Source organism: Emydura macquarii, unplaced genomic scaffold (genome assembly GCF_026122565.2).
Source record: "Emydura macquarii macquarii isolate MOO-44397 ecotype Brisbane River unplaced genomic scaffold, CSIRO-AGI_Emac_v2 contig_2205, whole genome shotgun sequence".
NCBI lineage: Eukaryota > Metazoa > Chordata > Testudines > Chelidae > Emydura > Emydura macquarii.
This window is the reverse complement of record NW_027132342.1, coordinates 17976827-18000054: the sequence shown is the minus strand read 5'-3', so window position 1 is coordinate 18000054 and position 23228 is coordinate 17976827. Positions and strand designations below refer to the sequence as shown.

The following is a 23228-nucleotide window of genomic DNA, read 5'->3' as shown; positions in this document are numbered from 1 at the left end:
CTCTGAGGGAGACATCTGTCTGTGTACTGCATCACCTGAATCACTTGCCCAGTGTGCTTGGGGTTAAAGAAATGGTGTAAGATGTAGAACAAACCCATGCCTTATACTTCTTGGGATGTAGGCTGGAGGGAGAGAGGGGCTTCCTGCCTAACCTAAACTGTTCCAGTATTGGAGGGAGTGCGTGAGAAAACCAGGCTCCTGTCTCCTGTCAGTCAGGCTAAAGAAGTTGTTTTTACAAGTACCACAGTATCCCTGGGGCAGATGATGGGCAATTTTTTTGTACAGATAAGAACCTAAATTCAGAAAACAAATTATCAAAGTGGGATGAGATAATGCAGGAAGGTGACATCAAACCTGTTCCCCAAGTAGGGTGGGTGCAACTCCGCAGAGGGAGATTACTGCATGGGAAGAGGCCTAAGCCCCTCTAAAGTGAGGTTTCTAGGGTGAGGCCACTGGTGGTGAAAAGATACTAGAGCTGGCCTCTCAATGGAGGGTGGGGAGGTGGCCTGTACTGGGGGACAGTTAGAAACCTCTTTTACACAGTGTAACTCAGAGCTCCTTGCAGAAAAGCAGGATAATCCCTTTCTCTGTACTCTTGGAGATGTTCCCCTGAGAAACCCTTTTGCATCTCACATGGAAAAACAAAAGCATGATGTTCTGCCTCTATCTTGAATGTAACCCTGAATCTTTCTGCTGTAACCACTACTTGGTGATAATGTGTATTTGCTTAGTGTGCACTCTCCCTTCCACTATGCAGCACCAGCAAGGGGTGATCAGCACAGCCTGAGGCAATAGGCTCCAGCATGAACACTCAACTGGAAAAAGGACAAGAGTGATGAGTTAACGGGAGAGAATGGAGCTGTACATTGAATTATTTTTTCAGTTACAAATATTTGGAAAAATCCATTTTAATAAAAAATAAACAAAAAACATGATCAAGAGATCTGTCCTGTAGGCAATGGTGAAGGGAGTGATACAGGGACATCCCTGCCCTGGAAGGCTGAGAGCCCTTTACCTCTTGTCTTTGAAATGGAGGTAGGTGGGGAGAGAAGAGAAGAGATCCTAAATCTCCAGGTGCATTAATTGCAGCTTTCCCTTCCCAGCATGCTCTGTCTTGCTTTCAAATGCAGTAGGATTTTGTTCTTGGTTAGTGGGTAGAAATGATGAGGCACTGTGGGGACATTTCCATACAGGGAGGGGGAACTAATTGCCTGCACACAAACAGCAAGTTTCTCTCTGTCGTCACTGGGAAGAGAGGGCAGCCTTTAACCCTCCTCTGTATTGCCAAGACGTAAAATGTTTTCCCATTGGCTCAAGGTAGAGGTGAGTGTGCTGCCTTCTTTAGAGTGTGCCCTTATGAGTGCTCCAGTGTAGGGCATGCATGCACCCTGCACTATTGACCAACGATTGTAAATAGCAGAGTCAGTGGGTGAGCATGTGTGCAGTGCAGGTTCTTGTGCTCCCACATGAAGGCATGTAGGGAGACATGGACTCACTTCTTTCTCAACTGCTTACAGTTCAAGCTGGAGCAACTGCAGCGTCAGCAGCTTACTAGCTGCTTTCCTGCCTTTTTTACATCATTAGTTTTGTTGATTTATTTTTTCTTCATTGTAGCACAACTGTGTGCTGGATGGGAGGCTCCCCCTCTGAAATTCTTACCACCTCAACCTATGTGGTCTATGACACTTCCCTAGGTTCTGCGTAAGACACTGGTGTTCATGCCTTGCCAGACCTGCCACAGATCTTTTCCGTATAGCGGTTGGCAGTCTCTGGTGCCTCAGACAATCTCATGTCCCATCCAAGTGCAAAGTCTCTATGGGATTTAAGGGCAGGTCCTACAAGGATAGAGAGGCTAGACTGAATCTCCTCTTCCAGGAACACTGCTTTGCCCCAGCAGGGCCTGATTTCTCCCTTCAACCTCTCATGCGATACAGGTGACTTCCAGACTCCAGGGCAGCTTCAGAAAGGAAGGCCTCTAAGAGAAGGAGGCCATTTTCTCCTGCCTGAGACTCAAAGGGGAGGTAAGTCACCTCTTAGAATTGACTCAAGGGAGAGCTTGTGTCTCACAAAGGGCACTGCTGAGGCTGTGGTACTGCCTAACACTTCTCATTCAGCGAAGTTTTCAATGAAGCAGCCCCAAGAGGCACCTTTCTTGGTACTGTCTGACACTTCTAGCAGGTTCATCTAAGCCTAGGTGACCAACTCAAGGGTACCAAAATGGACATCCTCTGGGAGCCACAGAGGCCACTCAGCCTTAACCAATTGCAAGGGCCTGCCTATAGCTCCTAGGCAAAGCCAGCCTACACACGGTTGTTATGCCACATGCAAGATTGCATCTCAGCTGCCTTCAGGCCTTGCTAAAGACTATGTGCACCCCAGTCTTTCCAGACTCTGCCTCTGTGAGTCCTACTTAGCCTCTCTGGAAAGATCTTCTGAAGGTAGGCACCCTATTCCCAAGTCTGCCACTCTCTTCTTCACAGTGGCTGACTCTTTTTTGGGTTGAGGGGCACATTGGTGGGGTGCTGCAGCATAGGGAAAATAGCCCTTATAAGAGAGAGTGCTCCAAATCAACGTCCTGGAACTAAGGGAAGCCCCCTATGCAGAAAGGGCCTCTCTGTTAGGGTAAAGTGGGACAACAGGGCGGCTGTGTACTACAAGAGGGAGCAAGCTCCCAGTCCTCATGCAGAACTGCTATGGCTGTGGTACTGGTGCATTTCCCCTCATGTTCAGCGGTTTACCAACTGAGCCTTCAGCACACAGATGCAGACTGCCTGAGCAGGGACTTCCATCAGCATGACTAGGAGAAGCTCAACAGCTCCACCTTCCCCAGCCTCTGCCACACATGTGGGGCCTCTTCGCAACCTTGACCAGTGCAAAACATCACCTGTTCTGTGCCCAGGGAGGATATGGCCATAATTCCTTGGGAGATGCCCTGCTACCACCTGGGCCCCCCATCCTGCCCTATGCCTACATCCCTACAAACAGGCAAGCAGGGTTGATGACTATCCTGATAGTGCCCTTTAGTTGAGACAAGTGTGGTGTTTGGATCTACTTCATCTTGCTAGAGCAGTGCCTCTCCACATTTGCCGGGGGGGGGGGTGGGCATCTCCTGTCAGAGTCCTGGCACCTGGAACCATCCCAGCCTCTCATCTCAGAACCTGAAGGCATGGCTCCCTGCTGATTGTCAGAGTTGAACTGCTCAGCTAATGTTCAGTCAGTTCTCTTGTGTAGCAGGCAACTTTCTAATCATAGGATTTACTGCGAGTGTGGAAATGCTTCCATGCCTGGTGCTCTCACTTCTCTTTGCAAGCCACAGAAGTCAACAAGCTACTATTACAACCTTTCAGTCCCCTAGGGAGGAGGATTCAGTTGTTGCCCATCCAAGGCCATATTCCTTAAGGGTTTATACAATTTATTCCCTCCTGTCCAGAATCCCTCACCTTTAGGGGACCTAACTCTGGTCATCAGTGCCTTGAGGGACTCCCCCAGCGTTTGAACCCGTGGCTATCTGCCCTCTCTTTCTCAAGACTTATATCCGTCACCTCAGCCAGCAGAATGAGATCTCAGCATGTTCATGGCAGACCTACCATGCCCTGTGTTAAGAGTGCCCTGTCCTCGCTTCCTTCCTGCTGTCTTGTTGGAATTTCATGTCAACCAAGATATCCATTCACTGGTATATTTTATCCTAAGCCCCTTACCTCAACCGAGGATGCTAGTCTTCAAATGTTAGATGTAAGTAGGGCCCTTGTCTTCTACCGACCATTAGCGCTTCTCCCAGACTTCTTGTATCCTTGGCCGAAAGGATAGCCCGTTTCCACTGAGCCTGGCGAAGAGGGTTTCTGAGTGTAGCTTGACCTGCTGTGAAATAGCCCCTTCAGCACCTGAAAGCTCAGTCAACTGCTGTAGCACTTTTGCCATAGCAGAAACGTGCAGGGCTGCAACCTGCTCCTTAGTTCATCCAGTTGTCAAACATTACACCATCAGCCCTGCATCCATAGCTGACACTACTGGGGGTGCCACAGTGCTCTGACCTGTCCTTGATTCACCTCCATGTTGCCGAACTGTGAGTTCTTAAGCTGTTTTGTGTATCTACCACCTGCCCTCCTTCCTCTTCCAGGTTTCATATGTGAGAAGGCACTGGAGCAGTGGTGGGTCTGCTCCATCTATGCCCGCAGCTGGGCGCTTGCAGTGTGCACTGGAAGTTATTTAGGCTCTGGTCAAGAATATGCATAGCCTGCAGTGCAGCACTCAGAGGGGTGACAGCCTGAACGCAAGTTACTGTACTAATCTAGCCTTGCTGGGAGATGCTGTCCTGCAAATGGCTCTGTTCCTGCTGGAGCAGCACTTGAGTGGAAACAGGGTGGTAGACCATGTGCTCCGCCGCACCCTCTCTGACTTGCCTCCAACCTGTGAGAGGTTGGGTTTAGGATACAGGAGTGCACAATCCCTAAAGCGCTGTCTAGGAAGGCTCTACTGTTTTCTTTGCTTCCCTTCTGTCAGTACAAAGGGCAGCTCACATCTTCCTGTTGTGAGACTGTTTCCTTTCCCCACCCCCCTCTCCTGAGGAGCAGGCGTGCTTTGCACAGAACTTTTTTTTAGGTGCATGACACATGAAAACAAGTTCAGAAAGACTTTTCTTGTCTTTTTTACACGGCTAAGTTTCCATGGCTGTGATTTTTATTTGTACAGGGTAAAACTGTTTAAAAATGTCACCAGCAGCGGTGTCCTGAATATTCAGTTCCTTCGCCCTGCCCTGCCGGACGGGGTTAGGATACCTGCTTTTAGTCAGCACACCAGGCTTTACCTAGTCTTTCCTGGCTCCACTGTTGCCCTGTGGGAGGGGTACTAAGGTCACACCTACAGCCCTTTCACATCAGGTCTCTCACCTTTGCTAAATTCTAATCCAAACTGTAAAGGATTTCAGCTGGCGGCAGGGACAAGTGAGCAGAGGGGATTTTAGGTCACTGAGGGAGACCCATTCTCTGCTCCTGTAAAGCAGCCATTTCCCCCCAGGCGCACAGAGAGCAGGCATTCCCCCCCAAGGAGACTGCAAAAGCACCAAGAGCAACTGAAGGCTCATTTCTTTTCTTCCTCCAGCCCCACAACCCTCTGGAGAAAACCAGCAAAGCTCTCCCAAGATGCACTTTATTTACATCCCCAAAGTAAGAATCTAGTGTCATTTCATCAGTAGTTTGTGCTCACAGACAAGTGCTTTCATTGCTAAAGTCACAGACTCCAGTCCCAGCGCTACCCTCGTGCTTCTCCATGCCTGCCTTACAGTCCCTCAGCCGCCTCCCAGGGGGCAGAGTCTGAGTTCATCTCCCTGAGCCAGCTCAGTCTTGAACCCACTTCCTGAGCTAAGGTGATGCCAAAATATACAGAGATGGTGAGAGCTAATTTACATCTTTTTGGTTAACACAGCAGCATGACCCTCCGTCGGGGTAGGAGAGCGCTGGGGCTTGACTCCAAAACCTTTGAGAAAAAGCCCCATAGGCAGTTATAGTCAGTAACTGGCTGGTCCCTTACAGTGCTAAGGCAACAAGCCAAAAATCAGGTGGTTTCCCAGCTCCAGGACAGGAGCCCCTGCCTCCCTCCCTTCCACAGAGAGCAGGTCCCAAAGCACAAGAGCCAGGGCAAGCTCAGGTCAGCCTGTGGTTCTGCTGCCCTGCCTCACCCCTTCAGTCATTCTTTTCCCACCACAGGCCAGGGAGAAGCACTCTCTTCCTCCCCTCTCGACCCTGCAGTTAGGGGCAGCTGCACTACCACATTCTGGGCTCCAGTGGCAACAGAGATACGCTCACTAACCCCTGGGGAGAGGGGGCCCACCTGCAGATAAGAACCTCCCCCGGAGAAGGTAGAGATCTGTCCCATGGAATTCAGTACAGCAAGGCACAGCTCCCACCTCCCCTGAGAGCAACACTTATAGAGGGGGCCGAGGGAACACATGAGAATGAGAGTGGGGCAGCTGGCACGGGGTGTTGCACAGGCTGGGGAAAGATTTTTGCCTGCTACAGCATCACATGCCCTCTGAAGATTCACCCCCCACTGCCTCAAGGGGAGCACTGTCAAAATAAATGGGAGAGGCTGTTACTTCAGCTGGGGGCAGGGGAGGAAGAGGCATGTGGGTTGAGTGGGGTCAGCCATCTATGTCCCAGCTGAAGAGATGGTGCTTCACCAGCATGTCCTGTACTCCTTCCTTCAGCGGCTTCTTCTCCTTCTCCTAGAGGAGGATAGGAAAGGGCCCAGTGTCACTAAGCAGCTCCCTGCAGGTGCGGCTTTTGTAGACAGCTGCTGCTTCTCCCCCCTCCATTGCTTGCGCTCTGTATCTGGTCAGGGTATGGAGGGACCTGGTAACAGGGCGACTACCTCCCCTAGCCCTTCAGGGCTGGTGATGCTTAATGAGTCAGACCCTTATTCTCCAGCAGTCCCATGCTCAATCTCCCAGCCAAGAGAGGAGGAAGCAAGCCACACCCCTCAGGGCAGGAACCACTGGTTGCTCCACCCCCTCTCCCCCCATGAGGCAGGCAGGAGCTGATCCAAACACCCAGGAGGGAGTTGGTGATTCCATGCATGTTCTCCCAGGGCAGGACCACAGAGTCAGAGACAGGCGGAGGCTGCTCAACCGGGAAGGGACTGTTCCTTGGCTCACAAGGCCCTGAGCTGACCAGGCATCAGCTTCAGTGTCAATTCTGGTTGAGGTCCCTTGAGTAAAGTGTGTCTGCAGCATAGGGACTGTTTAACGCACCAGGAAACAGGGCGGGCAGGCTATACTTGGGGAAGAGGGGTCCAGGGCCACTCACCTCTCTCTTTATAGGAAGTTCCCAGTCCTGAGAGAGGCTGAATGCAAATCTGGAGAGGACTCTGCAATACAACAAGGCAATGGTTATTGCCCTTACAGTCGCATGGTAGGGATGGTTTTGTATCAGACTCTTATTAGAAAGGAGGAGACAAGTTTCTAGTGCCCTCAGCTGTGGAAAAAAGCTTGAAAAAAACCAATCTAACTGCAACTGGATGCAGAGACATCTGCCTGAGTCAGCAGCCAGCCTGCAAGAACGGTTCAGAGAGGTGTGAACTGCCCCATGCATCTCAATGGGAAGTTCACTACAACAGCCATTGCTCTGGGCCCCTCCACCCAGCAGAGGACTCCATGTGACAGGAGGAGGATGGGGTAGCAGGCCCAGACCAACCTAATACAGCCTGGGGCCTATTCAGCTGCTTCCCTCCATGTCTCTCTGGAACAGGAAGCAGGGACTCCAGCTCCTCATTGAGTGGGGGCACCTCAATGCCTGGAATACCTTCATTAGGCCCTGCCCCCACACCGCTTCCCTGCTGCCAGGCCAGGCACTCTTACCACACACTTGCCTTGAGAGAAAGGGAGGAGGCTGAGCTGATCCTCAAACCCTTCTATAGGCAGCTAATGTCTGCCCAGTGGGGGTAGGATGAAGAGGGCTGAACCCCCTACCTCACCCGTGGTCCCTGTTTTACCAATGGAGACAGGGAGCCTTTGTGAGCTGGCCAAGGCCCGGCAGCGGCAGCACTGGGGCTAGAGTTTCACCGGTGCTCATGGCAAATCCTTTGTTACATGGCAACAGACCACCTCTTCCACTTGATCCTGGGCTTCAGCGCCCCCAGGCTGTGCCCTGGCCGCCTCAGGCTCAGCCCTCACCCAGGGGTGATTGCCCTTGGCCAGGTGAGCCCCATCCCCTGGTGGGAAAATTCTCACCCCACAACGTGCAATAGGCTGGGGCGCTTGGTTGCATGGTTTGGGTTGCAATGGGCCCTACTCCCATGTCCTGACTGAGCAAAGCAGCAGCTCTCTGTAAACAACTGCTGCCTCTTCAAGGGAATCCCCTCACTCCTGGGGAAATTCTTCAAGCAGGAGCGGGCAACAGCACAGTGGCTCCAGGCCAGCTGCCAGCTCCTAGGATGGGAACCTGTCACACTCCAGCAAGGGTGAAGGGGGGTGGAAGTAACAGGCTGGTAAAAGGCAACTTCCAGCAGGGAGACAGGCGGCAGCAGCAGAGGCAGGGATGGAACTTGTGGACCTGACACAGGCTGGGCTGGGACTGGGCCCTGAGCCAGCAGCAGAGCTCCCAGGAACTGGCTCATGTCCCTCCCCACTGGCAGTGGGGCAGAGGGCAGGTGTGCTGGGGGTGGGGAAGCCCAAGCCCAAGCCCACTTGCTGCCCCCCAGCAGGGCAGGTGTGGAAAGGGAAGGAGAGAAGCCAGTCGGTTTGCCTCAGCAATGCCGCCAGATTGAAGCTCTGTTCCCTCACCATGTCGCCATTTAAGCTGATCTTGTTCTCTAGCCAGCTTGATGCTCACACAGGCCTCCAGTCGCCTCCACACTCCCTGCCCACCCGGTTACCCTCCCTGGTTGAGCCTTTGGGGAAGGAATTGTCTCTCTATCAGGACCCCAGCACAGGCACTGTCAGCTGCTCCCCCTCCCTGCTGGATTCAAACTGGCCAGCCCCACTAAGTGCTAGACTCTGGGGAGCTTGGGTCCTTGAGGGGGGCTTTTGAGTTGGGTTGCTCCATTACAGCAGGTTCATAGCAAAGCCCTAGAGGCCTGAGAGGAGCAGCCACCGCACCTGTGTGTAGCTGCTGCTTCCCCCACATGCCAAACACAGGCTAACGAGCAGCTGCTGCTCTGGGAGGAAATCCCCATGAGCAGGGTGTGGCTTTGCTGGCAGAGGTGGGTGTGAGGTGGCCAGCTGAATGCTCGATAGCGAGGGGTCAGCAAAGGCCACCAGCCTGCGGCTGGGCACCGGGGACCGAACTCACCTGAGCTCACACTTGATCTGCACCCAGCCGGGACTGCGCAGGAAAGACCAGGGATGGAACCATTTCTCCACTGTCTGCAGGCTCGAGCACAGCACCTCCAGCCACAGGTGCAGGACCTGCTCACTGCCAGAAGGGGAGAGGGAAGAGTAACTAGCAGTCAGGGAGTTATTGGAGGGCTGGGTGGCCTTTCTCCACATGGCTTCCAATCCTGCCCCTGGCCCCGATCCATAGGGGTCTCTTCCCCTAGAGGGAGCAGAGAGGATAACAGGGAATTGCTCACTCAGGGAGAGTCTGGGTCAAGTGTACCTGAAAATTAGGCACTGGAGTCTGGTTCGTGCTCTGCCCCAGCCCAGTGCTGGTGGCTACTCGGGGAGGACAGAACTTGGTGACCCAGGGCGTGTGGGGAGGAGACTGAAATAACTACTGCTTCCCAGCTGGCGCCAAGCACCTTGCAAACCCTGGCCCACCTCCCTGTATCTCCCGCCCACCCCAACTTAGCCTCACCTCATAGGCCCGCCTCCTATTCACTCCCTTCTCCCAACCCGCCCCAAACGCAGGACAGAAGCAACGCTCAAGAGAACAGGCTGAATGACTCACTTGAGTCCAACGCAGATGAGGGAGCGAAGCTTCACGTCCATCTGAGCGTGCGCAGTGTCGTGCGTCATGTTCACAGACTGCACTGCCTGCCGGGAGGGGAGGACCCAGTTACTACATTCCCCATGTTGAGCTGCTACAGCCACACCACCCAGCGCACGCTCCCCCTGCAGTTCCCCTTTGCTTTGTGCCCTCGGCTGGGATCGGAGGAGCTGCAAATCCCGACGCCCAAAGTTCTTTGCCATTCCCTATAGGGGTCACCATGACGGCAGCTCCTGTCACTTTCCCAATAGCGCCACCAGCTGGTCAAGGCTGGCATTGGTGTAGCTCTGGGCTCCTGCTGGGAGAGGCTCAGAGCAGTTTAACGGGCTGCAAAGACCAGGGGAAGCTGCAGAGGTTGGTCTGGCCCCTGTGCAGGCCGGGCAAGGTACTCACTCGGTAAAGCAGCTCCTCTGGAGTCAGAACTTTTCCATCTTCATCCAGCCTATAAAATGGAAGCAGAGACGCAACTTACCCCACAAAGCCGTCCGCCAACTCAGGCAAGACGCTGCTCGGTAGGGGCGCATCCCAGAGATGGGAGCCACGCTGCTTGAATAAACACAGCTCTGCTACTGCTACCAGGAGACCCAGGCTGTGGGTCCTGACGCTGGCAATTGCTAGGGGCTGAGATACAGCCACAGCCATAACACATGGGAACTGGGGGATTTCTAGAGACAAAAAACCACCTGTCAATGCATGTGAAGTCTGTGTCAGCAGGGCTCCACTAGCTGTCCCAGGCATGTCAGTGCAGGGCCCTGCCCGTTCAGAAGAGGGAACATGTCACAGGCCAGAAGGAAAGCATGACCTTTCCAGACAGGAGCAAGGAGCGCAGGCGTGACTAGGAGGACTTGGAGCAAGGGGCTGGAGAGCGCGAGCCTGTCAGTATGACTGCAGCAGCCTCACCTGTAAGTCTTACAGAGCACGAGGCGGGAGTACACAGAGTCAAAGTCCCGTTCCACCTCCCGTCCGGCGGCCTGGTGGGGAAAAGATGGAGTCAGAGCTACAAGCCACTGACAGCATCCCAGCCCTCACATCCACAACCTGCAGCAACAGCGCCCCACCCACAGCAGAGCCAGGACAGACCCCAAGTGCTCTTTGAGGCCTGAACTGGGGTGCCCCAGCAGGGAAGAAAGCTGAGAAGGCTGTGTCCCTGGAGTCCTGCGGGCCAGAGCGCCACTATCCTCCCCCCCCCGAGTGCCATTCTCACCTCTTCAATAAACAACCAGGGGTGGCAGGGGCCTCCCAGCAGGGACGGCTTCTTTAATCCATGCTCAAAGATGGACTTCAGCGCTGGACAGAGCGTCCCTCGAACCAAGTCCGTCACCCCCTCTGTGACCGAGTCATCCCCAGCAACAGAGTACTGAGGAATGAAAGCAATTAGCTCGTAGCCTCTCCCAGAGGGAGAGAGCCCCACAGAGCAGAGAGGTGTTGGGTGGGGACACACAGTCCTCCCACCCAGAACCTCCTCATCCTCTCATCACCCATCTAAACACTCCCTGCCCCACTCAGAGCCAACAGTCTCAGGGCTGGAAAGCTGCTGCCTGAGCTCAGAACTTGCGTTGCTGGGGGGCACCCATGTCCTGGCTAGCAGGCCTCTTGGGAGTGAGGCTAGTTCCGTCAAGACTTAGCTCTTGCCAGGCCCCCCTCCCCACGCCCTCACTGACTAGCTGAGGCTCTCTCATTCAGGGAGCTAATTCCTTCCACAGCCACACTCTGGGCCCAATGGCAGCCCATACAGCTCTCTCCAGGCAGGACTTTGCACTGTGGGAAGCGGTGCATCCGCAGGGTCCCTGAAAGGATGCGCTTCAGGCCCATGACTCTGGGTCAGGAGATGTGGGACCTAGTCCTGGCTCTGCACAGAGTGCCTGTGTGACCTTGGGCAAGTCACTGCATCACTCTGTGCCTCAGACCCCCATCTGTAACGGGGAAGGATCAGAGACTTCTCTACCTCACAGGGCCATCACGAGGGGTCATTCGTTCAGGGCTGTGACACACAGATTCTGGGGTGGGAGGCGCTACAGGATTAGTATTTTGCAACATTTACAGGATGTCACCTCTTGGGCCCTCCAAGGACCAGACTGGTCATAGGAACCTCAGTCACTGCGCTGCACTGCCCTCCCTCCCATCCAACCCTGTGGGCTGCTGGTTCTCTGTGCATCTCCCATCTTCCTGTGGGCAGACATTCGGCAAGTGCCCAAGGAAACTACCACCACCGGACCACGCTATTATGCTAGGTCCTGCCAGGGGGTCAGAGGAAAACTGGCATACAAACACTGATAACCAGCAGGGGTGATGGCAGCAGGGAAGACACGCACGGCTTTTAGTAAGAAGGGCAGCAGGGTTTGCAAGGTGACCTACAAAGTACAGGAATTTTTACCTCTTTGCTCCGTTCATCCAAGACCTCCACAAATTTTGCAGGAAACCAACCTGCCAAGAGGAGACAAAGGGTAAGTCTGAGTCACAGACATGGGGAACATCCCCCACCCGCTGAACATGAATGAAAACCCAGACTTGCTGCAGGTCCTGGGGGAGGGAAGAGAAAAGAGGCGGGTTCCTGTGGCCCCTGGAGGGAACTGTGGGCCCAGCCCGGAGAAAAAAACAAGCAGCACTGGAGTCTCTCCATGTGTATCGGGAAATCCACACAGTTGCAAGCCTGTTGTTACTGAAGGGCAGGCTCCCTGCAAGCACCACAGACAGCACTTGTTCCCATGCTCCATAGCAGCCCCATGCCCATCCCCACCCCGACTGTGAGAGTGCCCCTCCGTCGCTGCGTCTGCCAGGAAGAATGCCATGTCTAGTAAGGAGCCGCACCCCCCTCAGCCTCCACCCTCTCTCCTGACAGCTGCGTACAGTGATGGGGATTTGCACTCTGAGGCACCTCCCCCAATGGTGACCAGCAGAGCCTCTGGCTATGGGGGCAGGAACTGAGTGAAAGGCAAACCTGGCTTCCTGGGAGAGGGAGGCAGAGATGCCGGAGCCACCACAGAGGGCAACAGCATCTGTGGAACACTGGCAATTGCTCTCTCACTGTCTCTGGAGCCCCTGCCCACAGCTTTCCCTCAGCCCCCCAATGTGCCCATCTGCTCTCACCTCTCAGTCCATTCAGCTCCCCCACCCAACAGTGCTCGTCCTTCTGGGATATGATCTGAAAAAACGAAGAGGAGAGATGGCGATTTCAGGGAGGGACAAACACCAACTGACAAGCGCCCTGCAACAGGAGCAAGGAGGTAAAAACAGGGCAGGCACAAGTGCAGTGCCAGGCTCTCCCTCTCCACACATCCCATCCAGGACTGCTGGGAGATAGGATGCATTGCCATGGAAAAAGTGTCACCTCAGAGAGCGAATGTGCACATGTAGGGTAAGGAAACACTTTCTTCTTAACCCTTAGAGGTCGTGGGGGGGGGGGGGGGGGGGGGGGGGGGGGGGGGGGGGGGGGGGGGCACACTGAATGACTGAAATTCAAGTCACCAACCCACTTTCACTACCCGTGGGAGCTGCCCAGCCACCAGAAACAGGAACAACAACACCCGTAGTTGGGTTCTTGGCAGGGATTGAACCTGGGACCCCAGAATCTAAAAGCACGAGCCGCTACCATCTGAGCTAAAGAGCCAACTTCACTAGATCAGAGGCTGTAGCAGTCTCTTTATGTGGTCCAGCCACTAGATGGGGATAAAGGTCCACTCTGAATTAGCATGGGTTATACGGGCAATGGGCAATAGGCAGGAGTTCCTGAGGGAGGGAGAAGAGGCGTTAAATGATGATCAGCCATTGTGCCAATACCCTCTCCACTTTTCTTCCCCAGTAGTGGCTCTTTTGGCCCCACAAGACATGGGAATAAAAGGCAGGTTCTTCCTGCCATGCCGACACAGGACGATGCTGCCAACAAAACACACCCCATGTCCGACAGCTATTCAGAGCAGCAGCTTCTTGCACTTTGCTGGGCAGCGGATATCCCTTTCCTCCTTCCCTTCCCCACCTTGGGGCATAAGGATGTGGTGCCAACGTTTCCATGCCATTGGGTGCCCTTAGATGATCGCTTGGCTGGCCCAGTGTCCTTGTGACAGAGAGCACTAATCTAGCTGCGATCTGAGTTCAAATCTTTCCTGCCTTGCACTCCTGGGGGAGCGGGAGCTCTGTGACAGTCAGGGTAACTCACTAACCAGTCCCGGCAGGAGGCGGACAGCATTCCCAAAGGAATTCTGTATCCCTCCTGGCCCAGCCAGAATCCCCAGCCACAGACACACAGAAACCCAGCACAAGGCTAGGGGAGGGACACCCCAGCCCTGCTCCCCAGAGAGGAGGCTATCAGGGGGACGAAACACTCGCCCCATGTGGCGGCTCGAGGTGGATGTCTGTAACATGTCCTCTCTGTAAGGGGGCAGAGAGAATGCATCATGCCCTGGGATCCTGCCCCCCCGCCCTCGTACTGTGATGATGTCATTCTTGCGGAAGCCCAACTCATCGTCGTCATGGCGCTCAAAGTCCAGGAGTGCCTTGGCTCGGCGCCGGCGGTTCTGGGAACATGCCACGTAGTTTTCGTGGTCCCGCTGGTGGCTCTCCATGGTGTAATCCGGAGTCAGGTCCTGAGTTTGTGTGGAAGAGAAGCACAATGAGCAATAAGAAGGTGACTCACAGGTGACTAGATGATGTGCTGGGGGTGCTCCCCATCTCCAGTACAACTCTCTGCTCCCTCCCGTGGCAGATAGATTAGCTCCAGGAACAAGCATGGCTCCCCTCCTCCACCTGGGAAAGGCAAAGTGCCATACACAGATCCTGCCCACGGTGGATCTCCCTGGATCTCGGTAATTCCTCCAGGGCTCAAGCAGTGTTGGCTGGTAGAGGTACCTGGCCTTGGCCTTACGGTACGAGGGACACAGGGTTAGCCACGTACGGTGCGGCCCCCACTCACAATGCTGCAGTTCTTTGGGTCCACGCACTGGAAGTGCCGTGCCACATGCAGGATCGCCTCACGAAGGTCGGCCACCAGCTCTGTCTGCTTGATGTTCTTGGCCTTCAGTGCCTCCAAATCATCCTCACCTGGGAATGAGGGACACATGGGGGTGAAGAGAAAGGCAACCCCCAATCCTGTGCTGGGACAAAAGAAGGCTGTCCCCTCCCTCAGCCTGAGCACAGACAATTATGATTGCTCCCTCTAGCCAGACTGTGACCATTGCTCTGCACCCACCTGAACACCTGGGCTCCACTCATGGGTAACAGGAAAGGGGCCAATATGAGAGGAGGAGGAAAAACAAAATACTGCATCCTGTCCCTTTAAGGGCCATGCACCTCTATGCTGAGCACACAGGAAACTGGGACTGGGGCTTGATTCAGCCTCCTCCTTCCCCTGCCAATAAATGGGAAGCTAGCAGGAGCTATGAGAAAACAGGCAGCCCTTAAGTGCAGCTGCTTATAAGCTGCATGGCCCCATCTAAAGAGGTCCTGTTGCTCAGCTTCTCCTCCTGCCTGTGCGCTTTCTGGAATGGGAGAAGACGGGGAGTGTGTGCATTCCCTTCGCCCCTCAGGGCCCTTTTCTCTGCATCCTCTCTATACCTCTGCACTAAGGGTCTGACTCTGCCCCCATCCAAGTCACTGTTAAAACTCCCACTGACTCCAAGAGAGCCGGAGCAGGTGCTAAATGAGTCTTCGTTAGCCATTTCCCTGCCTGCCTTAATGTGGGGCGTATACACACCCCACCAAAGACCCTGTATTATAGGCAGCACAGCTAGCAGTGCCTACAGGAGGGTCTTATAATGGGAAGCATCACACAACTGTGTTTTCAGTCGCTTATAACGTTGCTAAACTTTAACCGTTCAGGCTGAAATTTTCCATGCCAAGCATCTGCCTCAGGTTGAATATTTTTTGGGAAAATGTCAGGTAAAAATGGTTTTGCCATTTCTGAGAACAAGATATGGGAAAATACATGTTGTCCATGTTAAAAAAAAAATCATACAACCATTTTGTTGAGCATCTGTAGCACCTCCCTGTTTTGGAGCAGGGATTTGAAATTTGGCTGGGGTTGCCCTCGTGCAAGTGACGTGTCTCTTGCTGTCTCCATGAAAATCTGCTGAAATTTGGCCAAGTTATGAGCCTCTGAAAATCTCAGTTCACACATGCTCAGTTGAGATATGTTAGAATTTGGCAGCTAAATTTTCCAAAGTGTGTTTCTGCACTGGGTGCTCCTATCCCTGGGATGCCAGCCCTGAGCAGGACTCCCAGCTGGTGTGGGCCACAGTGGCACTAAGCACAGGAACCAAAAGCAAGGAGTTTGTCTGTCCTGTGCCCTCAATGCTCCCCCTGCTGGCATCCAGCCTGACTGGAATGCAGAGGGGAGAGGAGCTGGACTTGTGGGTGATGGGACTGGTACTAGGAACTGGAGGAGGGGGAAGGGAACTGTGACTGGGGCAGTAGGGCCTGTAACCACTAGATTACACTCACAACAGAACCTGGAATAGAATTCAGGAGTCCTGAGTCTCCACATTTTTCTGCTGTCAGAAAATAGGTGTGAAATCCAATGGCAATATATGCACCTCATCCATCGTTAATGCTGCCCCACACAGATAACAGCTTACTACAGCTGTAAGGTACTGTTAGTTCAAGTGACATAGATCTGTGCGGTGGATCAAAAGGTTCTAATACTGCTGAAGAACCACATGGGTGTCAATATGGATCCACATGATAACATTTATTTTTTCAGTTTGCTTTTTAAAAAACCTAGGAAATTACACACAAAAAACGACATTAAAAGAAAGTTAAGTTTGCAAAATCAAGCACTCAAGACACAAAATGCCAGGTTGCCTGTGCAACCTTAATTCGGCCCCATTGTGCATATGCATCATGATACAGTCTTTAATCTCATGATCACTACTATTATTTCCACAGGATCTCTGCTCCATTCAGTGCACAGAATGAACACAGTGCTCAGGAAATTAATCAGGGTTGTATAGTGAAAGGAGGCTGTTATTTGTAGATTCCCTACCTTATTTGCTGAGGTTGTTGAAAGGTGTGTAGTGAATGCAGTGGGAAGCTGCAGGAAAAGACTTGTGGTTTAGGTAGTTCAAATGATGCTCTGGGGAACTGAGTTTTATCCTTGCCTGTACCGCAGAGTTCCTGTGTGATGCTGGGCAAGTCACTTAAGCTGGGATCCATCAAGGGACTTTGGCATTGCAACTCTGAGCACCACGACACCTAACTCTTAGGCGCTAGATAATCACAGAACAGCATTGTGACCCACCAAGCCAAGCCAGGGGATGGGCTACTCAGGAGAGCAGGGGTTTAAAAAGCCTGCTCCTAAGCGACCAGAGGAGCTAGCAAACAGGGGAGTTTTGCAAGGTGGTTTAGCGGGGGAGTTGGGGGGAGGGGGGATTAGATATACTTCATTAACATTCTGTAAACTAAACGCAATAAACACCCCCTGATAAAAACAAAACAACAATAAAGGAAAGAGCTGCAGGAGTAAAGAGAGAATGCAGGCAGAAGTCCAGCAACAGAGTGGGGGCTATCCAGCTCATTGCACTGAATGCAGCATCCTGCCTTATGGGCGGGTGGCATATATGTGCATTCGGTGCAAGGAGCTTCTGGCCCTCAGAGACCACGTACAGGCTTTGGAGACCAAAGTGGCTGAACTGGAGGAGCTAAGGGAGACAGAGAGGTACATAAATGAGACTTTCTGGGACACAGCAGAATGGTCCCACCCCCACTCTGACAGCCTCTGTGCTGTTGAGGAGGATGAAAATCTCAGGGAAGGAGAACATCAAACTGGAGCAGAGGGGAAACGATACCATAGTTGGGCCCCTCCTTCCAGATGATGTCATGGTATCCTCTTGCACTCAGGATACCTCTCTGTGGGAGGGAACTCCAGTTTTCAGGAAAGGACAGGATAGTAATAGGGGACTCGATCATTAGAAACATAAATAGCTGGGTTTCTGATGACCAGGAGAAACGCATGGTGACTTGCCTGCTGGGTGCAGAGGTTGCAGATCTCTTGAGACATCTAGACAAAATTATGTGTAGTGCTGGGGAGGAGCCAGTGATTGTGGTACATGTAGGTACCAGTGACATAGGGAAGGATAGGAGAGAGGTCCTGGAGGCCAAATTAAGACTGTTAGAAAAGAAATTGAAGACCGGGACCTCCATGGTAACATTCTCTGCAATGCTTCCTGTTCCACATACAGGGCCACTTAGACAGGTAGAACTGCAGGGTTTCAATGTGTGGATAAGATGATGCTGTAGGGAGGAGGGGTTTAGATATATTAGGAACTGGGGAACCTTTTGGGAAAGGGGGAGTCTATACAGGAATGAAGGGCTCCACCTAAACCAAAATGGAACCAGATTGCTGATACGTAAAATTGAAAAGGTCGTAGAGCAGTTTTAAAATTAAGGGCTGGGGGAAAGCCAAGAGGCGCAGAGGAGCATGTGGTTTGGACAGAGACATTCCTTAGGGAAGGATGTATTAATGGAGATTCTCTATATCCTAATAAGGAGGAGAGGATGGAAGAGGATAAAATACGGGTAGGATCTGATGAGAAACAGTCCAATGAAAGAGTCCCATTCAATTATATCACACAATGGCAGACAGCTAAAAAGTGACAATTTTTTTAAGTGTTTATATACAAATGCTAGAAATCTAAATTCTAAGATGGATGAACTTGAATGCCCTGTATTAAATGAGGATATTGATATAAGCATCACAGTAACTTGGTAGAATGAGGATAATCAATGGGACATAGTAATAACAAAGTACAAAACATATTGGAAGGACAGAATAAGTCATACTGGTGCGGGAGTGGCACTATATACGTAAGAAAGCAGAGTCAAATGAAATAAAAATGTTAAATGAACCAAACTGTGCCATAGAATCTCTATGGATAGTAATTCCATGCTTGAATAATAAAAATATGGCAGTAGGGATATACTACTGACCATCTGACCAGGATGGTGATGGTGACTGAAATGCTCAGAGAGATTAGAGAAGCTATAAAAATTTTAAAAATCAGTAATAATGGGGGATTTAAACTACCCCCATATTGACTGGGTACATGTCACCTCAGGACAGCATGCAGAAATAAAGTTTCTTGACACCTTTAACGACTGCTTCTTGAGGCAGCTAGTCCTGGAACCCACAAGAGGAGAAGCAATTCTTGATTTAGTCCTAAGTGAAGCACAGGATCTGGTTCAAGAGATGAATACAGCTGAACCACTTGGTAATAGTGACCATAACATAAAATTTTTTGACATTCCTGTGTGGGGTAGAGGGAGCACTAAAGCAGCCCACCATGGTAGCATTTAATTTCAGAAAGGGGAACTACACAAAAATGAGGATGTTGGTTAAACAAAAATTAAAAGGCACAGTGCCAAAAATAAAATCCCCACAAGCTGCATGGAAACTTTTTAAAGACACCATAATAGAGGATCAATTAAATGTAAATCTCCAATTTAAAAACATAGTAAGAGGACCAAAAAAGTGCAACCATGGTTAAACAACAAAGTAAAAGAAGGAGTTACAGGCAAAAAGGCATCCTTTAAAAAGTGGAAGTTAAATCCTACTGAGGAAAATAGAAAGAGAGCATAAACTCTGGCATGTGAAGGGTAAACATATAATTAGGAAGGCCAAAAAAGAATGTGATGAACAGCTAGCCAAAGACTCAGAAAGTAACAGCAAAAAATTTTTTAAGTACATCAGAATCAGGAAGCCTGCTAAACAACCAGTGGGGCCACTGGATGATCGAGATGCTAAACAAGTACTCAAGGAAGATAAGGCCATTGCGGAGAAAGTAAATTAATTCTTTGCATCCCTCTTCACAGCTTAGGATGTGAGGGAGATTCCCAAACTTGAGCCGTTCTTTTTAGGTGACAATTCTGAGGAACTGTCCTAGATTGAGGTGTCATTAGAGGTGGTTTTGGAATGAATTGATAAATTATATAGTAATAAGTCACCAAGACCAGAGTTGTGAAGGAACTCAAGTGTGAAACTGAAGAACTACTGTGATATGTAACCTATTACTTAAATCAGCTTCTGTACCAGATGACTAGAGGATAAGATAACGTGATGCCAATTTTTAAAAAAGGTTTCAGAGGTGATCCTAGCAATTACAGGCCAGTAAGCCTAATTTAGGAGTCAACATGGTTTTTGTAAAGGGAAATCATGCCTCACCAATCTACTAGAATTTGGGGGGGGGAGGGTCACAAACATCTGAACATGGGTAATCCAGTGGATATAGTGTACTTAGATTTTCAGAAAGCCTTTGACAAAGTCCCTCACCAAAGGCTCTTAAGCAAAGTAAATTGTCATGGGATAAGAGGGAAGGTCCCCTCCTGGATCAGTAACTGGTTGGAAGATAGGGAACAAAGGGTAAGAATAAATAGTCAGTTTTCAGAATGGAGAAAGATAAATAGTGGTGTCCCCCCAGGGGTTTGTACTGAGACCAGTACTGTTCAACTTATTCATAAATGATCTGGAAAAAGGTGTAAACAGTGAGGTGGCAAAACAAAATAATGAATAGCTGCTCAATCAAGTGAGCACCATTCATTCCGTGCACTGAATAAGGGAGGGTCCTGTGATAATTGTATGTGATCCTGAAATTCAAGACTGAAACATACTGCATATGCACAAAGGGGACAGATGTACGTTGCACAGGTAACATTCACTCTGGCGTTTCCTAACCACTGAGTGCTTGACTTTGTAATCTTAACATCCTGCATTGTAATTTTTTAATGCAATACTATTTAAGCTTGTAGTTCCCCATTAACCTCCCAGAAAATACTAAAGGCACTTTCCTCACTCAGCAAGACCAACACAACAAGAGTTCAGTTTCTCAACCAGGCCATTTTGGAGACATGATGAGCCAGGAGAAAAATCAGGAAAACTTTCAAGGAATGTTTTACCCCTACAAACACCGTTCCTAATTATTTTCCAAGCATCCCAGAAAAAAATCTGCCCTGGGATAAAACATGGTAATTTCTGGAGGATCTATTTTTTTATAGGGATGTTGACAATCGGACTGTAGGAAGTCAGCTTCTGCTATCTCATAAGGTATGTATTTTTAAATACATGCAAAATGCTACTCTTTGGTTGTGCCAATGGTTTCCTTGACGGATGAATGGTAGCTATATGTTGGGTGAGTTCACCCGCAGTGAAAATTAAAATGTGAAAGTGTTCAGAGTAGAGATAACGGATTAGGTAAGGGGTACGGACAGTCACTGGTTGCATTTTAAGTCTCTAAAGGAAGGACTTTGGATATTCCTGTCCCAAATGGATTCACACTTTGGAGGTGGCTGGACCAGCAGCAAGAAGATTAATGGCTAAAGAGGAAAGCACGCTACTTCCTGTGGCAATCAGGAACAGTCTGCTTCTTTTGGCTTTGGGGAATGCAGATTCAGCAAGTTCAAACTCCCTTCCCTCCTCCCCATTCAATCTCTTCCCCTCACTTTGCTGCCTCTTGTTGCCGAAGGAATGTACACCCATTCCTTCCCCTCCACCACTCCTCTGCCTCCAGGCTTCTCTCTCACCCCCACCCCGACAGCACCATCACAACATGCAAGGAATATGCTTGTCCTCACCAAAAAGCAGCGAGGTGATGCCAGATTTCCTGCGCTGGGTCCTGCGTCGCACAATCTGAAGGGGGAAAAAGCAAGACAGAGTGGACTCAGAGGAGCCATTAGAAGAACAAAACATATATAGATTGGCAGATAAGGGCTGGAGCGGAGCAGGGAGACCCAGCGACTGTCAGCAAGTCTCTGAGGGGTGTATTCATCAAGGATAGAGGGGAATTGTTCAGAGTTGTCCCAGACAGGATGGGCAGTAACCAAACCACACTGAGCAAGAGGACCAGCAGGAATGATTTCTGACAGTGGAATCTATCAGACTGTGGATTAGTCTAAGGGTGGACAATCACCACCAGGGACACTCAGAACAGGACTGGACAAAGCACAAGAACAGCCAAGCACCGGCTGGTGAGAGGGATAACAGGAGATGACCCATTAGATCTATTGCAACAGGAAATTCATTCATTCCAAGAAGAGAGAAAAAGGCAGTGTTTAGTGCTTAGCCAGCTGCTGAGATCCCTCTCGTGTGGGCTGACTGTACCCACTCAGGTGCAGGAGGTCTGGTGGCTGCAGCAGGTGTGGGTGTTTGGTAGCATGACCTCCTAGCAGTGAGAATAGTACAGGTTGGTGACATTCCCATCACAGTCCTAGCACATACTCTCCCTCCCGGGAAAGTGAGAGAAGTTTATCAAGGAGCCAAAACCCACTAAGGCAGGATGGCCTCATGCTAAGACCATTATGAAGGTGGTTGGCCAGCTAGCCCAGAAGGCAGTGTCATGAAGGGAAGCAGCAGTCTCTAAGAGCCCTGGTGGGCAGGGCACTGTGCACCCACCTTGGATAGATTATTGACAGCAGCGCTGGGGTTGAGCAACTGCCCTTGGTCAGCGATGAGGTAAGCCAGGTGCTTGCGGCGCTGGGTCTCCACTGCCATGTCTGTCAGTGATCCAGCAACGCGCATGGCCTCCCGCAGCAGCACATCCGCCTCCTCGATCTGAGATGGGATGTCTGAGAGAGTGTTGAAGATGGAGGCAGAGTTCTCCGACTGGATTAGCTCATCTTCCTGCAGGAATGGGGAGAAACCACACATACACAATATGCTGAGCATGTCAGTGACACTCACTAGGACTGCTAAAAGCCCAACTCATACCTCAGACAACAAAGTCAAGGCACGAAATTCAACCCAGGGACAACTAGCTTATTTCTTAAAAGTATCAATAAGAAAAAGTCCAAGCTGGTTGGGTCAGGAGACAGCAGCAGCGTCTCACACTGCTCTAGTGCTTTCATACCCAAGGATCCCAAAGCACATTATACCAGAGGCATATACAGAAATCACTTCATCCACCACTGAAATGCAGTCACCTTAGAGTGCAGCACAATGGCTATCCTGCACCAACAACGCTACGCAAGAGAGTCACAGGATAATGTCTCCTATTCAGAATGCAGAGGAAAGTTCAGGGTGGACAAATGTAATCACCAAATTAAATGTGGCCAGGACAACAGGCCTCACACCCGGGGGCTTGTGCGAGCAGCACCACAGGATCTTTATCATCCCCAGAGGGTCAGCACCTTGGTTTTACATCCTGATCCAAAAGACAGTAAAAAACCAAGAGCTCTACAAAGCCAGGGAAGGCAGGACAAGTCTCCAGTCTGTGTTGCTTTGGGCTCAGGAGTCAGACAGAGAGGTATACCAAATGAGAGAGGGTAATTGTCAGACAAGGGGAGTGGAGGTGAAGGGAAAGACAGCAGGAAAGGGAAGGCATTTTCTTGACGGAGTCCCCCAAATCTCAAACAATGGATTGCTGACTAGAAGCCTTTCACATCCCCAGATTCTAAAGAAAGCAAGATGGTGGCTCTTGCTGTCCTCAGAGTAAACTCCTGAGAATCAGATACAACCAGGGGCTACAGGAGAGCCTCACACCTAAAATCCTTCTTCCTCCTTCCTGAAGAGAAAACCAAGGTGCTATAAATCAGGGCACAGGAGATGGTTGTTACCTTCATACTGAGCATGCCCAGTGTGACCTGGAAGAGCACCAGAGAACCCTGGTAGAAGAAGAGATCCCAGATGCGCAGCAGCAGTTTGATATGCACGACGCTAGCGAAGGCTGTGAGGAACCAGTGCAGGGTGATCAGGGACAGCTCTGTGTATGAAGAGACAGAAAGGGACTGTGACACAGGTGATTAGCTGAACAGCAAGGAAGAGAGCCCGCACAGAGCCGCCCGCCCAGCTCAGAGGGGACACCCTCAACTACTCCTCATTCCCAGGGAATTCTC

The 23228-nt window shown here is 51.0% G+C and overlaps 1 protein-coding gene across 3 annotated transcripts in view; it reads right to left on the bottom strand.

Annotated features, from left to right (window-relative positions):
- Positions 1-4699: 4699 nt before the first annotated feature.
- Positions 4700-23228, bottom strand: part of SGSM3 (small G protein signaling modulator 3) — a 57093-nt gene continuing 38564 nt past the window's right edge. For all 3 annotated transcript variants that reach the window (XM_067559549.1, XM_067559550.1, XM_067559548.1), the window contains 14 exons: positions 22950-23095; positions 21790-22017; positions 20973-21027; positions 14326-14453; positions 13844-13999; positions 12507-12561; positions 11794-11843; positions 10624-10776; positions 10320-10390; positions 9813-9861; positions 9381-9466; positions 8784-8906; positions 6801-6861; positions 4700-6220 (listed from right to left, as the gene is read on the bottom strand). In XM_067559549.1, the coding sequence (XP_067415650.1) occupies positions 6137-6220; positions 6801-6861; positions 8784-8906; positions 9381-9466; positions 9813-9861; positions 10320-10390; positions 10624-10776; positions 11794-11843; positions 12507-12561; positions 13844-13999; positions 14326-14453; positions 20973-21027; positions 21790-22017; positions 22950-23095 (1445 nt within the window). In that variant the 3' untranslated portion in view covers positions 4700-6136. The remainder of the gene's footprint in view (positions 6221-6800; positions 6862-8783; positions 8907-9380; positions 9467-9812; positions 9862-10319; positions 10391-10623; positions 10777-11793; positions 11844-12506; positions 12562-13843; positions 14000-14325; positions 14454-20972; positions 21028-21789; positions 22018-22949; positions 23096-23228) is intronic.